The sequence below is a fragment of the Chiloscyllium plagiosum genome, unplaced genomic scaffold (assembly GCF_037043375.1).
Source record: "Chiloscyllium plagiosum isolate Xiang-an unplaced genomic scaffold, Cpla_swu_hap1 HiC_scaffold_9, whole genome shotgun sequence".
In the NCBI taxonomy this organism is placed as follows: Eukaryota; Metazoa; Chordata; class Chondrichthyes; order Orectolobiformes; family Hemiscylliidae; genus Chiloscyllium; species Chiloscyllium plagiosum.
Window position 1 is genome coordinate 91,126,573 of NW_028270147.1, and position 18,414 is coordinate 91,144,986.

At 39.2% G+C, this 18,414-nt stretch overlaps 1 protein-coding gene across 1 annotated transcript in view; it reads left to right on the forward strand.

Moving 5' to 3' along the window:
- The window catches only part of atf6 (activating transcription factor 6), a 338,902-nt gene that overhangs the window by 116,518 nt on the left and 203,970 nt on the right, over positions 1 to 18,414 (forward strand). The window contains exons 11-12 of the mRNA XM_043699998.2: positions 6,415 to 6,525; positions 10,829 to 10,928. Of these exons, the coding sequence (XP_043555933.2) occupies positions 6,415 to 6,525; positions 10,829 to 10,928 (211 nt within the window). The remainder of the gene's footprint in view (positions 1 to 6,414; positions 6,526 to 10,828; positions 10,929 to 18,414) is intronic.

Here is an 18,414-nt window from a genome sequence, read left to right on the forward strand (position 1 = left end):
GGTTGGAGAAGGTGGGTGGTCTTGTGCAGGGAGAATGGAGTTGGTCTTCATCAGCAGAAAGTAACAAGAGAAGTCAAACCACTTAGCACCAATAAGAAGTTGAATCTAGTAATGGCTTAGCATGTCAAATACATTCTATTAGGAAGTATTGATTTGACCAGGGAGAGTATTTACAATGTACAGTATACAATCAAACAGTGTGCATTGTGGATCTTAAATAATCAAATGGAGATGTGTTTTCAGACCATCTGCAGTCTCATCTCCATGATGGATGAACCCTATCAAAGGGTAGTTAAGGATTGTGAGAATTTTGAGATGTGGAGGATGAATAGGTAGATATAATCAAGTGGATAGCAACAATAATTATCGTTGTTGTAAGCAAATTGACAAAATTAATGATCAGGTTTGAGCAGCACTCCGTAAGAAGTAATTGTCCATCCCAGTTAGCAAAAGGGTGCTAAGGATCAATTAAATTATGAAACTGGATTCATTCAAACCACACTGGAAATAGCAGAAGGTCAAATCCACTTGGGTTCTTACAGCAATCTTGCAGTTTCCATGGTACTAGCCCACAGTTTACGAGAATAATTGAATTCCGTTTTCAAGCTTGCTATGATGGGTTTGAATTTGTAATCTCTGAAGTTTTTTTAATACATAATCAGAAATTGCTGGAAAACCTTAGCTGATCTGGCAGCGTCAGTGAAGAGAAAGCAGAGTTATCGTTTCGGGTCCAGTGACTCTCCTTCAGAGTATTTTTTTCGATTCCATCACAAGATATGTGCATTGCTGGCTGGCTAACATTTATTGCCCGTACATAGTTGCTGTTGGGAAGGTGATGGTGAGCTGCCTTCTTGAACCGCTGCAGCCCATTTCATGGATCATAGAAAACAGGAGCAGGACTGAACCATCTGGCCCTTCAAATGTCCTTCACCATCCATTGTGATCATAGCTGATCATCCAATCCTGTTCCTAATTTCTCTCCATACCCTTTGATCCCTTTAGCCCTAAGAAGTTTATCTCGTTCCTCCTTCAAAACATTGAAAGTTTTGCCTTCAACCGCTTTCTGTGGCAGAGAATTCCACAGGCTGTCCATTTTCGGGTAAAGGCATTTCTCCTCATCACAGTCATAAATAGTTCATCCATATCCTTAAACTGTGAACCCTGGCTCTGAACTTCCCAGTCGCCTACTTCCTGTGTTTACCTTGTCTAGTCCTGTTAGGATTTTATTAATTTCAATGAGCTGGCCTCTCATTCTTCTGAACTCATAAATACATTCCTAACTAATCCATTTCTCTTCAACCCAGGAATGAGTCTTGCAAATCTTCATTACATTTCAGCCAGAAGCAGAACATCTTCCTCAGATAAGGAGACCAAACCTGTATGCAACACGCCAGGTGTGGTCTCACCAAGACACCGTACAATTGCAGTAAAACATCCCTGATCCTATATTCAAATCACAATGAAGGCCCACATACGATTTGCCTTCTTCATCACTAACTACCTGCATGCTTACTTTCAATTCGTGGTGTACAAGGTCACCCATATCTTGTAGCACTTCCCCTTTTCTAAATTGGTTGCTATTGAGATAATAATCTGTCTCCTGTTTGTTTATCAAAGTGAGAAACTCAATTTTATCTGCACAATACTTCATCTGCCATGCATAGCCCCTTCACTCAACTTGTTAAAATTACACTGAAGCATCTCTGCACCCACCTCACAGTTCACTCTCCCCTTCAAGGTTTGTGTCGTCTCTTAACTGGGAGATGAGATATTTAGTTTCCTCCTCTAAATCATGGATACATTATGTAAATAACTGGGGTCTAAGCACTGAATCCTGCAGTACTCCAATAATCATTACTTACCACTTGAAAAATGACGCATTTATTCCTACTCTTTTATTTTGTGCTGTCTGCCAACCAGTTCTCTCTCCATGTCAGTACATTACCCCTAACGCTTTAATTGTATGTGCTAATCTCTTTTGAGGGACCTTATTGAAAGTCTTCTGAGCTCCCAAGATAACACCCCCGCGCCCCCCATCTCAATTCCAGCATGGAGCTGTGGTAGCACCACAATTTTGTTGACTATTCAGTAAATAACATACTTAAAAGAAGATTTAATACGATTTGATCAGGGCATTTTAAATTAGTACCTGACTTTGGCTTAGTTTTGGAAAGTAATAATTACTAAATGCCCCATCGCCAAACCTTGACCACACCTTGGTCATGTGTACTTTGAAGTCATCTTTTCAGTTTTAAATCATTAATCCCAACAACTAAATAATTAAATTGTTTTAGCATTGTAGTTATTTGGTGAGTGTTAGCTTAGAGAATGAAAATTCTTGGTGTTTGTATTTGTTTATTTTGAGGAGTTAATCGGAGTTTTCTTCTTTAATGTTAGGCCACATCAGAAACACTTGAGTGCCTCTATGAAGTTCATGGCATCTATCATGCGAAGGTCATATTGCTATCTGAAACTTCTCTTTGTTGATTCAATCTAAAGTTATTGCCTCCCTTTTGTGAAATGATTGTTGAAGCCAAATATTTAAGTTGTTTCATATTTCAACATATTTATTCTTTTGGATACAGCATTGGCTCATTGTCTTCTGTTCAAGTTTATCTAGAATTAGATTAATGCTTTGCAGATGATTATTCTTCACAGTCAAACGTACTTGTTAAATTGCAGGTTGATAGAACGCAAAGATAGGAAGCTTTGTAGTGTGAGTTTTATAATGTGTTGTATCACTGACTGAGTACCACAGAGTGACAAAGGAAATGGTATATTTTCAGTAATGTTGCATGTTACTCAGCTGGCCTGTCTGACCGTTCTCTCTTCAGCTTCATTTTCTTTTCCTTTATTGCCTCCACGATCTTGGCTCACAAAGTGGAATCAGTTCTGAATAAGTTGATTATTTCAGTCACTGTACTTTAGCCAGGATTTCATTGGCTGTTGCAATCAGGCCAACTGGCATATGTGACTTTCAGAAAATGCAAAAAAACAAGTTGGCTTGTTTCATGCTTTTCGAATACAGTACTGAAACATGGTCATTCCAGAAGTTTTGATGTTGCCAATTATGTTAGACAGAATACTTTAGGTATTTTGTCACAGGCATATGAATACAGATCGAACTTTTTATTTTCACTTACTCACAAAAGGCTAGATGGTACTCAAAGAAGTAACCTCTTGACAACAGCTGAAAAGACAAGCCCTGATATCAGATATTGGAATTACTTAGTACTCAAAGTTAATATTCAGTGGGAGGTGTGAATATATGAAGTCAGGACATTGTCCCTAGGCAGAGATTGGAAGCCGTCACAGGCAAATTGCAAGTTGGGCTGATGAAAAGGCCCATATCATTTCTGTGGGCACCTGTTTTACGAAATAATAGACCTTCTAGTCCTCTCTCTTCACATCCCATCACCACCTACTCCCCCCATGGCACCGTATAACCCAATGGTTTGTAAAGCTAAGTCAGGTTTTCACTGAATTCATGCCAAATTAATCCCAATACATGTCTATCCATAACTCACACTACCATCTGTTGCCTTTATACTCTTCATACTAATGCATCTTTTAGCTACAATGGGAAGACATAAAGACCCATGTTAGACAAAATAAAGATCCAAATATCTATTACAGCTTTTAAAGCAATAAAAAAATCCCAATCACAAAATCATATTAAAAAAGTTTTAAAAACTCTCCAGTACTTGTTTGCTTATTTAAAACAAAAAGTTGTCTTGAAAACCCCACACCTAAGATTGCTAATAATACAATGTTTATGGGCCCTTACAACAAGATTAACATACAGCTATTGTAAATGCTGGAACATAGTCTTTTCATTTCTCACTGAAACAGGCTGAATTAACAAACCCTCAAGTGCAGTGGATTGAAACAACTTCACAGATTGACAGTTATACATACGTTACTTGCCCTTTTAAGCCTTTATATATCCTCCACAAGTTGGTTACTTCCACGAAGTGAGATAAGGCCTTTGCTGCAATAAAAATTCAACAATGACTTCAAATGGCACTGCTGCTTTTGAATTTACTCTTTCATGAGTTAAGTTCTACACCCTTTCCCTATCAGTTTGTTTCCGGATAAACTGTCTGATACTTGCTGAAGCCTGAACATTATCCCACCAACATGTCTCCTCATTGTTTCAACTGTAGTTTATTTGTTGTCATTTTAAATATTCCAACTCTCTGTTTTCATATGTTGTGTCATGCGTCATTCTCATGGACTAAAATCCAGAAATCTTGCTTCTGAACTGCTACAATATGAAGCAAGTTATCAAGTGTGTAGCCTCATTTTAGCTTAATGAATCAGTTTAATATGATCTAATTCATGGACTGCATGTTGCTTTTCTGACATAATATGCTTTGTATTGAGTCCAGAGGATGCTTCACAAGTTGACAGTTCCAACTGTGCAAATAACTGGGAAGGTGCTGACCTTTGTCTTAGATCTGTCAGAAACCTGAGGACCATTGCTGCAGAAGTTGAACTTTAGAATTTAGTTCCAAATATTGTAGAATAATGCATGGAAATGCATCATTCTGAGAGATGGGATTGGGACTGATGGAGAAATGTTACCTAAGACATAGGAGCAGAAATTAGGCAAATCAGCCCATTGAGTCTGCTGCACCTTTCAATCATGGCTGATAAGTTTCTCAACTCTATTCTCCCGCTTTGTCCCTGTAACTCTTGATCCCCTTGATATTGTTGAGGGAAAATCATCATCCTCTGAGTCAGAGTGGTTGTTCAGCGACGGAGTTTATTGTACAAGGAAATACAGGAGCTCCACTGAGAGAAAGACACCAATAGCATAGTGGTCAGCTCTGATTCTTCTCTCAACCTGGAGTACATGTCAAGATACTTTTATACATTTTGTAATATAATAGGTCAGTGTTGAGGTTAATGTCTTTGTAACATAGTTTGTTTATTGTAAGCATTGCAGAATAGTTGATAGTTTCGGTGCAATCATTGTCAGTTTCGGTGCAGCCTTTGTAAATTTCAGCATGGTCGTTATGAGTTTCAGCGCAGACATTGTCAATTTCAGCGTCTGCGCACAAGTCCATTGCTGTAGTAATGGGCGCTAATCGCTCTTCCTGAGAAGGATGATTACTGCAGCCTGGCTATTAAATCCGTATCATTGAGTCCGTATCAAACAGTTAACATTTCTATCAAAGGTGTTGTCTGGACCTAGACACTTTGGCAGGCAGTATACGCTACTCGTGTATTTTCTCCCCAACTTGCATTAAACTAATCAACTAGGTTGTGAGTGCATTGTGCTGGCATTCTGGTGACCCCAAGCAGTATCTGTGTTTGCTGTGCTGTCTCTCCAAATTGTGGTCCAGCGGCCATCTTGTGTGTCCATGTGCCTAGTGTCACCCTGCCCAATGCCATCTCCCACTTCAATACTCAAGAACCAATCTATATCAGTCTTAACTATACTTAATGACCTGGCCTCCACAGCCTTCTGTGGCAATGAATTCCATAGATTCACCACTCTCTGGCTGAAGAAGTTTCTCCTTATCTCCATTCTAAAAGGTCTTCCCTTTATTCCAAGGCTGTGCCCTCAGGTCCTAGTCTCTCCTACCAATGGAACCATCTTCCCAACATCTACTCTGTACACGCCATTCAGTATTCTGTATGTTTGAATTCCCCACCCATCCTCCTGAAGTCCATCGAGGAGAGACTCAGAGTCCTCAAATGTTCCTCCTACATTAAACTTTTCATTCCTGGAACCATTATCATGAACTTCTTCTGAACATGCTCCAGGATCAGTACATCATTCCTGATAGATGGGCACAAAACTGCGCACAGTACTCCAAATGTGGTCTGACCAGAGCTTTATCGAGCCTCAGAAGTGCATCCCTCCTTTTATATTCAAGACTTCTCAAAATACGTGCCATCATTGCATTTACCTTCCTAACTACTGACTCAATCTGCATGTTTACCTTGAGAAAATCCTGGACTTGAACTCCCAAGTCTCTTTGCATTTCAGACTGCTGAATTTTCTCCCCATGTTGAAAATAGTCCATGCCTCTATTCTTCATGCCAAAGTGCGTGACCTCACATTTATCCACATTTACTCCATCTGCCACTTCTTTGCCCACTTTCCTAACCTGTCCATATCCTCCTGCAGCTTTGAGATGCAATGACTATTGTCTTAAACTGATATGTATCAAGGTGTTGAAACTTATTATTAATTAGGATTTGACTTTAATGGTGGTTGAATATGAAAATGCAGGTTTACAATAAACGACTTCTGCCAGTAAGATATGCTAGTAATAATCCCTATGCATATAGTTCAATTTCGAAACAACATTCATGATACTTGGTATGAAGCAGTGGCAACAGTAACTTTTCTTTCCTGAGAGCAAGGCCATTCTAAGTTTGATAATCTGCTTCTTTCAGAAATGGAATTTCAATCTCCGATAAAAAAGATCTAATGGTGGTTAAGAAGGAGCCTCTTCTCTTTGTCAAACGAGCATGCCATCCACAAGTTAATAGGACAGAATCACTGAGGTAAGTAGATAATAACTATTATACAGAAAGCATTAAAAGTTCATTATCTATTTAAACTCTGCAAGTGTGAATTGTTTCCTTTGTGAGTCATTCTTTTTGAAAAAAAATTACTGTGCACTGTTTATTTCGTACTTGCAAATTATGCTCCTTAATAAAAGGAGTCTGTTAGCATTATTTAACTTGCACTTGGACTGTGCTGCAGCATTTTCAGGATCTCCTGTAAGAAGATGCTGTGCAAGTAAGGAGATCTAGTATCAAGTATATCAAACCGCTTAGTCCTCAAAAAGTGAACTTTTAACAATAAAGCTGTTTGCTTCATGTTTGATGACACATGATTTTTGTGAACTGGATAGAATAGTCATAGAGGTCCATAACACAGGAAAAATGTTCCTGCATATCCTTCCTGCTCTTAAACATTGTGCCTCAACTTATAAAGGCAAGTATTCCATTCGCCACCTTAACCAATTTATCTATCTGTCTCACTACCTTAAGGGATTGGTGGAAATGTGGTAGATAAGGTCCCTCTGATCCTCAATGCTTCCTAAGATTCTACTATTTCATATATTCTCTTGCCTTGTTTCTGTTGTCCACTTGCATCGCCACACTCTTATTCAGATTGAATTTCATTTGCCACTGATCAGGCCATCTGCCTTCATCTAAGCATCTGGTCATCTCTTCAAAAAATTCAATCCAGTTGGTCAGACGTGACATTTTCAACAAACCCTTAATCAAGCTGTTCTTGATTAATCCCTGTCTCTCTAAGTACAGATGAATTTTTTGTCTCAGAATTGCTTCTACTTCCCCACTGGTGAGGTTAGGTTGACTAGCCTGTAGTTGCCCAGTTTATAAGTTGATCCCTTCTTGAATAACGGTATCACATGGCTGTCTTCCAGTCCTATGTCACCTCTTCTGTGGCCAGAGGAATTGAAAATTGTCAGCACACGTGTTATTTCTTCCCTTGCCTCACTCAACAACCTGGGACACATTCAATCCAACCCGAGAGATTTATCTATTTTTAAATTTGCCAGACCACTCAGTATCTCCTCTTTGTGTATGCTAATTTCTTTAATTATATCATGGACCTTCTCCCTGATTTCTAAACCCACGTTGACCCCGATACAAAGTATTCGTTATACAGGGAGAACTAGCCATTTGGAGACAGAACTAGCTTGAAGGAAGAAGACAGAGTGGTCGTGGAGGGTTGCCTTTCACACTAGAGGCTTGTTATCAGTGGTGTGCCGCAAGGATTGGTGCTGGGTCTGCTGCTTTTCATCATTTGTATAATGATTTGGATGTGAACATAGGAGGTATAGTTAGTAAGTTTGCGGATGTCACCAAAATTAGAGGTGTAGTGGGCAGTGAAGAAGGTTACCTGAGAGTACCAGGGGATCTTGATCAGGTGTGCCAATGGGCTGAGGAGTGGTCGATAGAGTTTAATTTGGATAAATATCAGGTGCGGCAATTCTGGTCTCCCTCCTATCAAACTGATGTTGCAAAACTTGAAAGGATTCAGAAAAGGTTGACAAGGATTTTGCCAAGGTTGGAGGGTTTGAGCTATAGGGAGAGGCTGAATAGGCTGGGGCTGTTTTCCGTGGAGCGTCGGAAGCCTGGGCAGAGGTTTATAAAATCATGAGGGGCATAGATAGGTAAATAGATAAGGCCTTTTCCCTGGGATAGGGGAGTTCAGAACCAGAGGGCATAGGTTTAGGATGAGTGGGAAAAAAAATTAATAGGGATGTAAGGGGTAAATGTTTCACACAGAGGGTGGTGTATGTATGGAATGAGCTGCCAAGGGTAGTGGTGGAGGCTGGGACAACATTTAAAAGGCATCTGGATGAGCACATGAATAGGATGGGTTTAGAGGGATATAGGCCAAGTGCTGGCAAATGGGACTCAATTAGTTTCTGGTCAACACAGACGAGTTGGACCAAAGGGTCTGTTTCCAAAATGTACATCTCTGACTGAATCTCTATGATATCAAGTTTTGTGGGGAGGGGAAGCAAAGGCTGTTTAATAATTTTGTGCCACAGGGATTGGTGCTGGGCCCACTGCTTTTCATCATTGATCTCAATGATTTGGATGTGAACATAGGAGGTATGGTTAGTAAGTTTGCAGATGTCACCAATGGACTGAGGAGACAAATAGGGCCCAAGTCATGAAACTTTCAGAAAGGTACAAGATAATACCAACACTGTGAATGGCAAGAATATCAGTGTTGGTTGTGGATGGAGTGATAATCTCCATGTTTTACAGGGAGGTGTTTGGAATGTCAGGTTTTATCAAGATTCATACTTCAAACTAGCTATTTAATATGAGGCTTGAACAACGTTGTGTTCTAGATGTTGGCTAATTATTATTTCTATCTGGATACAAGACCAACGTTGTGCATGTTGCCATGGAGATGAGTTTTAAGAAGGGAAGATCCCTAGGATTGAAAGTGACCATCTGGAAACAGAAAATGCAAGAAAGACTTTGCGAATGGTGAACAGCTTTGGGACTGGTTCCAGCAGAATAAAGTATCCATTTAGGGGGCTATATAATGTTTCGGTGTGGTGTGGAATTTTGGCTGCGTTAAACTTTTTGTCGCATTTGAAAACCTTTGTTGTTGAAAGTCTAAGTTTCCAACTAATTGTGTTCATTTAACAAGGCTTTTTGTTTGTTTATTACAGTAAAAAAAATTATGTCTTATGTCTTGAAATTGAAACATCATTTTAAAAGTTATTGGATTTATGGGATTTCAACAAGTAGACAAAGGACTTGACTTTCCTTGCAAATACCTGGATTTGATTCTAGATGACATGACGAAATTGTTCTTTCAAATTTGAGAGGACCTAATTAGTCCTTTTTTTGGAATGTCATATTATTCAGAAGAGTTTAGAGCAGTGTCAGGAAAGCCTTTTACAGCTGTGGCTATTGTACTTGCCCTGGCAATGCTTGATGCCAGGTTTTAAAAAAAAACACAAAACAAGTCAATTTCATACTATAGAAAAGCCACACATGAAACACATCAAAATTCCTCCCTTAAGCAATTCAACTGAGCTCACAATTCCTTTAGTTTTACTATCAATTGACGGCAGGGAGGCATGGGTGAATCCATGCCCATCCACGCAGCAAATTGATTTGACAAAGCATACAATCTCTCTCCTCTTTACAAGTATTATGTTTTAATATGTTGTAATAACAATGTTTTAAGTATCAACCATATTTTGAGTCTTGAGCTAGCTGACAGAATAATGAAACTAAATGCATAAAAAGTAGCTATTTGGCTGGCTCATCATGCCTGTGCGATGCTGTTACACTGGTACGAGTGCTATTTTAAATTTTATATTTCCTTTTTCTCCCCTCCTTTCAGCAGTGACTCACTTCACTGCAGAGCTGTCCTGTTAGTTGAATCATGAAATAATAAGCTCAGTTTAGCTATTTATTTCAGTTTTAATATCCTTAGAGGAATTCATATAACTGCAAATGAATTGTGACCTTCTCAGTGCTTGAAGGATAAATAAGCAGGCTACCTGTATGCAGTAACACTTAGCCCAAGATAACATTAACCCTGTGGAGCTAGTTCCCTATGTTTCCTGTGGATCAAGCCATAGTTATTGAATTTAGTGTACGGATATATTTTAGTAACATGGTGAATATTTGAACGGTTATTTTTAATGGCAAGCCATATGTGAGCAGAGTTAAACTATTCACCGCCAAGAAAAATTGTATATCTATGTGCTATTAGTGTGGTAATAGTGTTTGATTAGATTAGATTAGATTAGATTACATTACAGTGTGGAAACAGGCCCTTCGGCCCAACAAGTCCACACCGCCCCGCCGAAGCGAACCCACCCATACCCCTACATTTACCCCTTACCTAACACTACGGGCAATTTAGTACAGCCAATTCACCTGACCCTGCACATCTTTGGACTGTGGGAGGAAACCGGAGCACCCGGAGGAAACCCACGCAGACACGGGGAGAACGTGCAAACTCCACACAGTCAGTCGCCTGAGGCGGGAAGTGAACCCGGGTCTCTGGCGCTGTGAGGCAATCAGTGAGGATGTTAAGTCTCTAGGCACATAAAATTCATGCATAATAATCTGTTTAAAAAAAAATTAACTGAAGGAAGATCCCTACGTCTGATTTTTTTGATTATTTAATTTGTAGTTGAGCTTATTGAATGAAACAAAGATAATCCATTTTAACCACACTTTGTTTCAACAACTCCAATTGATAGTCAGCTTATGAAAATCATCTGAGATAGTGCTGTGGTAATTCATTTCTCATTTAAGTATTTTCTCCATTGTCTTGGCGTAGACTAGCAGATGAACTCCGTGGGTGGGTACACCGACATGAAGTTGTCAGAGTGAAAATGAGAAAAGGATCCAAAATGTTTCATAAAATACGAACAGTGTCGGTAGGTACTTAACTTTATAAACATAAAGTAAATGTTCAGTTGAAAAATTCTGTTTGTGAATATTTATTAATTGAAAAACAGGTAAATATTCCAGGAGTTATAAAAAAAAAACATTGAATTTACTGCCACTGAAATGATTGCCTCTTGTTTCTAAGCTACGGTGTGTGTGGTTGAGGTTAGTGTACGTGGTAGATGATGTCTGGAATTGTGCAAGCACCATATTGCAGAAGAGCTAAGATGTCCCAGTAATTCTACATATTTCAGATATTCCAGCAAAGCAAAGGTTTGACTCATAATTTGAATCTTGTATCGCATGGAGTACAAGAGCCTTCTTTTGGCTTTTGGACCTTTTCTGCCCCATTAACTCAAGTTACTTTTGTTACCTCTCTCTAACTAATGTCAGTCCTTCCTCCTTATGGTCTCCTTTTAATCTTCATTGGCAATGATAGCGAGCTACATTTCATAAAACAAACCCAGCATAATGATCAGAAAACCTTTGTCAGTCTATCTCGTACTTAATGTATGAGAACTGCAATCCATCTTGGATAAGCTACATTGTGCCACACTATTAGAATTTAGCTAAGATTGGTTGACATCTTAATCAAAGTTCAACAAGGAGGCAAGTTAGCTAAGATGTCATTTTGTCGTTATTCTTGTATGTTTGCAATTATTATCTTCAGTTTTCCAATTGAAAAGCAGCTGGTAATTTCTGAAAATTTCCACTATTTAAGCCTTTGCATTATTGTAATTGGATCCAAGAGGCCACAAGTAAATTTCTTTTTAAAAGACTCATAATTAAAATGTGAACAACGTTTAATGCATTTAATGAGTTTGTACTCGTTGACATCAAGTTGATACAGATACAGAATTTTAGTGTTTGACCATTATATAACTATATATAATTTTCAGTCAACAATTGTCATGTTTAGTTGAATCCAAGACTCAGCAAAAAGATTTAATCAATAAATTAAATTATCAAAACCTCTCCTGTCATGTGCTTGAGGAATTGTTTTGGTTAAAGCTGATCTCGGAATTTGACATCAAGATAGCCAGTGCAATCTTTATGATCTTTTTCTCAATGCTGACAGCTTCAAATTGTTAGTTTTTCCAGGGATGAGAGAAGATTTCTGTTGTTCCAACTAAGGAGTTCTCTACTATGTTAAAAATTATTATTTGTCAACAGTCCTTATGTCTTTCTAATGGTTATGCAATTGACTGTATAGTTTGCTTTAATCATGATTCAAACCACTAATTAGATTGATGACCACCACCAATTCTAAGTATTAGGTAACATTTTTTATCCTCCAATGTGTTATTTCTAATTTTGTGCTGTTTTTAAGTCAGCTGTTCCTTAAGGTACTCAGAATACTGCTTAGATCCAGATTCTTCTGACAGAATCCATTGCTTATCCTTGTCACCCTGGCAACTTATCTCGGTATCTTTGGCAAATGTTATAATCTACTGCCAACGTTTCATTTTGTTTTGTTAATGAGAAGTGTGAAAAGAATGGAGTAGATCTCAGTGACTTGTTTGAGAAGGCACCTCACTGCCACCTACTCATAAGCAATAGGGATGAGCGACAAATGCCAACCTTTCCAGTAATACACACATCTCCTGAAAGAATACATAAAATTCCATTCTTCATTGCTGACAGCAGTCTCTTGCTCCAATTTATATTATGTCTGGTCCCTTGGCAAGTTAATTTTCAAGTTAGTATTTCATTTACCTTGATGAAACTTCAAAATTATATTAATCTAAAGTGCTAAATTACCATAATAGACTGAAGATGTTGCTTTATAGGCCCATTACAATATATACTACAGTAACTGACTGTGGTAATTTAGCAATGGCAAGTAATCATGGCAATACAGTTTTCATTCTCATTTTTGGCATTTTGAAGACATGAGATATGTTAACTGACAGAGCTTATGCTGTTGTGCTGTATTTTTCCTCTATATGCAGCTAGTAGAAGGGAATAAGCAACAGTAAAGAACTGAATTTTGTTTAAAATTGTGGTTTGAAATTATGTTCAATTTTGGCTCCCAACAGCTTTGCCTGTTTTGCTATCATCCTGGTTCATCATGCCTGTTCGGCAGTTCTGTTTATTTTGTTCAGCCAAAAGAAAATAGCACTGCTAGAACTGTACACTTGGGAAAAAATTATGTATTTACCCATATGCAAAAATCATTCAGTGTAATAAAATTTAGGAAAATAGAGAACACCTGTTTGCAGCAAATGTCATGGATCAAAGTCCTTTCTGATGAGTTCATGGTTTAGTAGTCAGAAACAGTTTGTTTTTCTCATGGCTTGAAGTTGGAAAGTTGGCAAACTGCTGTGCTCTTGTACCTATTGAGTTTCCTTCACTGGCAAAATGTTCAAACACAACAACAACAGCAAACTTGATATTTTGTGTGGTACAGCAATGTACCTCCTGTTGAATACCTCTGGACCAAACAAAGAAAAATCACTGTTTAATTAGTATGAAGAGGAGGAAGCAAAGTGTTTGTCCTAATGTCTTGCCATGGTGGATGCCAGTTGCACACAGCACTGCTGCATTTTCCAAGATTGATTGCTCATCGCAGCATACTGAGTTAGTGGAGTTTATTATATTGTTTACCCGTTGCTACTTACTGCATGGCTTTTGTTTCTTCTGATTATGGCTCATTGTTGTGCACTCTGCATCCCAACAATTTGTGTTGCACACGCCCATCATGTCCTGCTCACTGTGTTGTTTGCATAGTGCTCTGTAGACTGTTGAGGGACACCATTTTACTAGATTTGTGTATCCAGCATCTCTTTCCACCTGGGCAGCTAGTTGTGGCAGTAATGGACTCTCTTCAAATTACTCAATTCCGTCTCCTGGATTTTTAATCCTCTTCCTGGCACTTGAGCCTCCTCTACTCCAGTTTAAAATCAACGTCTCTGGAGTTAGCTGTCAGGCATGCTGGTAAATGATCTAACATATATTGTCTCTTTTACCTGGTGACAGTTTGTTTTCAAGTTAGAAGATGATTAAACTCCTCACGTAGTCTGATGAATTATTCTGAATAAGCTGCATAATTTTCTAAAGCATTTACAGTGGTATGATTTTTCATATTATTATGGAAAAGAGTCTCCGAGAAATGAGGAATATTATTTCCACTGGAACAGAATATAACAAATTATTTGGGTGTTCCCTTGGGGACTCTGTGATATACACACACGTCCTCTTTGTTTCTGTCCTAACACCTCTCATACCCAAATTCATTTTGTTGATGAGTTCCTCTTGTGTTCTCTGGACACTACTTCTTTGTAACTGCTGACTGCTCAACTTACTTGCCTGGCTGCAGATGCTGGAAATTTGAAATAAAAACACAAAATTCTGAGAATTCTCAGCAGATCAAACGGCATCTTTAAAGAGAAACAAAGTTGATGTTCAAGTAATTTATCACCCTCCTCAGTCTGAAATGTTAACGCTCTTTTCACAGATGGGGCCTGATCTTCTGACTGCTTTCAGCATTTCTTTTGTCTTGCCTCTTCCGGACACTTGTTCCAGTCCAGACACTTGTTCCATCTTGTTCAGGTTGAAGAAGGCCGATAATGCAAAAGCAGTGAGGAATTTAGTGTTTAGGAGAAGTAAATCTGAAAGTAAACTGCATGTTCAAGCTCTTTTCCTATCAGTTTTCAGCAGGTTTCTTCTAACCTAATTGAAGAAACTTGCTGAAAACTGATAGGAAAAGAGTATAGTCTTTGTGAAGTAAGAACAACAAAACTTATAAATCACAATGCATGAACTAAAACAAAGTTTGTTTATGGAGAAAACTGTGAAGCTGTTCCAATGAAGAATGATTTTTTTTCTATTGACATTTAATATAACTGAGACTGGAGGTACAAGACAGGAATAGAAGGACAAACTGCAAACTCCCCATAAGCCTCTCTGTAGTCGCACGTGCTTTAATCCTTGAAAATTAAATTGTTTTTATCATGCTTTGCTGCTGCTTTTGAACAGTAGAGATAATTTAGTATATATGCATCTGTTTTAGGACCTGATAGTGTAATGTCTGTCACCTTGTTTGTTTATGAGTTTCAATTTCATAATATTCTCCCAAATCATAAAATTGATGCCAAGAACTCCGTTACGACCCAGACTTGATCAGGCCTGTTTTCTGAATATCAAAAGGTACCAAATGGAGAAGTTGCGTCTGAACTTTGAGTTTTCTTTAATCTGTCGAGTATTATCTTCAATGTGGTAACATTGGTGTTAAAGATTGGTGTACGGTTTTTCTTAACAATTGGCCTGAGGAGGGTGATGCCAGTCACTGAAAAGATAGTGGGGGCTGGGATAGAAAAACTAAACTCATGATGTCTCAATTTATACACCTGTTAAATTATCTTAGAATTGTAGATTCCATATAGTGCGGAAAGAGGCTATTCAGCCCATCGGATGTGCACCGATCCTCTGAAGAGCATCCCACCCAGACCTAGCCCCTAATTTTATCCCCATAACCCTGCATTTACCATGGCTAATCCACCTAGCCTGTGCAACCCAGGACATTGTGGGGCAATTTAGCATGGCCAATCCACCTAACCTGCATATCTTTGGACTATTGGAGGAGACCGCAGCGCATAGAGAAAACCCACGCAGACATGGAAGAATGTGAAAACTCCACACAATTGGTTGCCCAAGGCTGGAATCGAACCCTGTCATTGATGCAGCAGTGTTAACCACTGAGCCACTGTTCTGCCCTTGCCAAATGAAATTGGGCTACTATAAATCACAGTCTGTAAGTTGACTTTTGAAGCCTCAAAATCCTTCCATAAACAGGAGTCACAGCAGAACTCTTGAATAAGATCAATCCGGCAGAGACAGCCTGTTGTTCTGAAAGAGAAGATGTGTTGGGCCAGATTAAGAACTACAAAATGTGTACAAAGTTCAGATGCAGCTTCTCCATTTGGTAATCTTTTGATTTTCAGAAAACTGTTCTGACCAAGTTTTTGGCACCAAATCTTCTTTAAGACATTAATATAATGCACTGTGGATAAATGAGAATCACTGAATGTTTTGTACTTAAATTTCCAGAAGACATTTGATATAGTGCCAAATCAAATGCTTCGGTGGAAAATTTAGAGACAGCAAAAAGCATTGATATGTGTAGAGAGTGGGGAAAGATATGGCAAATGAATATAATTTGGAAAAATGTGAAACTGTCCGTTTTTGGCAAGGAGAATAAAAATGAACCATATGATTTAAGTAGTTAGAGATTGCAGAGATCTGAGATACAGAGAGACCTGATTGTTCTTGTGCATGGATTACATACAGAAGGTTAGTATGCAGGTGCAGGAAGTCATTCGCAAAGTAAGAAAATGTTCTTATTTAGTGTGAGGGGAATTGAATACAGAAGTGGTAATGTTGTCCTTAAGTTTGTAAATTTCAGGAGTCTTGTAATTTAAACTCGAGCATCAGAATTAATTTGTTTACTTGAGATGTTAACTGATGAGCCAACAGGAGACCATTGAGTGCAGTAATTTAGGAAACTTAACACCTATTAAAGTAAGGCAACAACTTCATGGTCTTAGTACGGCTCTTGCTTTCCATTGCAGCTGAGGGAGCAGGTTGACACTTGGTTTCTTGGTCTCTTTCCAATTCTCCCAATTGGAAGAAAGATGACTTCAAACTTCTTCTGTATTTTGGTTACCAACAGCTGTGCTATTAACTCTCAGCCTAATCAATTATGTCATTAAATTCTGATAAGCTTAAGTGAGATTAATTGATAATTGGTTTAAGGGTTCATAAGAAATAGGAATAGGCAAGGTCATTCAGCCCCTCAAGCCTGTTTTGAAATTTAGTAGGATCATGGCTGATCTGACATTCCTCAGGTTCACTTTTCATTTTCCCCATAATGCTTGATTCCCCGACTGATCAAGAATCTATCTGTCTCAGCCTTATAACCCACTCCATTGTTTCTAACTTTTCTTTCTGTAACTAACTTGTCGTGTTAATTTTAAAAATGAAACAGAGAAGACTGAATTCTTTTCAAGGTTCACAATTCAGTCCACCTGCTCCACCCCCACCCTATTGCTGAGGAATCAGCAGAGATCAGGATTGGCTGTTGGTCAGTCACTCACTCTGCAGAAAGTTAACAAAAGCTAAGAGGGAGTTAATCCTATGACTTCCTAATGGATATGAAAACAACTGGTAAGAACTGTTGCCAATCTGAAGGAAAAATGAGGGACTGGAATTGTAAAGCCAAACCCTGGATGCTCAGTCGATGGCTAGAGTTTGAGCAGCGAGGTCTGCAAAGCTGTTGTTCCCAGAGAGGGGATGCACCATGAGTGCCTGCTTGTTAGGGAACCACGGGGGCGTTGTTTGAAGCAAAGAACAGATAACTACGACTGGAGCAGTAAAGGTCGAACTGGAAGACCATTTTCGGTGAGGAGCCGTATTGTGAGTGTCTAGTTGGTAGTGAAAAATGAGGAAAATGCCCAGAAGAAGGAACCAAACCAACTCAACTCTTTTTAAAGGCTTAAACTCTTTCATCACCAAATTGACATACAGCTGGTCAGAGGGGTTCAGCACATTTGGAGTTGGGAACTGCTAACCCCTGATTCAGATACTGAGTCTCTTTCTCTGTCTTTAACCTAATATCTAACCTCCCCTCCTAATCGTTAGTCTTGTCTGCCAGGTTTAAGTGCCAATTTGGGGGAAAAGGGAATTTTGGGGTAACATTGTGGGTAGTTAGTGGTTTTAAGAGTTTGTATCATTGCCATTCCTAGAATTTTGTGAAGTACATTTTTAAAATAATAACTAGTTATTTCTGTTTTACACAAAACAAATGGTGAAAATGAGGACTGCAGATGCTGGAGATCAGAATCAAGATTAGAGTGGTGCTGGAAAAGCACAGTAGGTGATACAGCATCCGAGGAGCAGGAAAATCGACGTTTCGTGCAGGAGCCCTTCATCAGGAATGAGGTTGGGAGCCTCCAGGGTGGAGAGATAAATGGGAAGGGGATGGGGCTAGGGCTGGGGACAAAGTAGCTCAGAGTACAATAGGTGGATGGAGGTTGGGTATAAAGGTGATAGGTCAGAGAGGAGGGTGGAGTGAATCGGTGGGAAGAAAGATTGGCAGGTAGGACAGGTCATGAGGATGGTGCTGAGCTGGAAGGTTCGAACTGGGGTAAGGTGGAGGAGGGGAAATGAGGAAACTGGTGAAGTCCACATTGATACTCTGGGGTTGAAGTGTTCTGAGGCGGAAGATGAGGCGTTCTTCCTCCAAGTATCGGGTGGTGAGGAAGTGGCGGTGGAGGAGGCCCAGGGCCTGCATGTCCTCGGCAGAATGGGAGGGGGAGTTGAAATGTTGGGCCACGGGGCGATGGGGTTGATGGGTGCGAGTTTCCCGGATATGGTCCCTAAAGCGCTCTCCGAGAAAGCGTCCAGTCTCCCCAGTGTAAAGGAGACTGCATCGGGAGCAACGGATATAACAAATGACATTTGTGGAAGTGCAGGTGA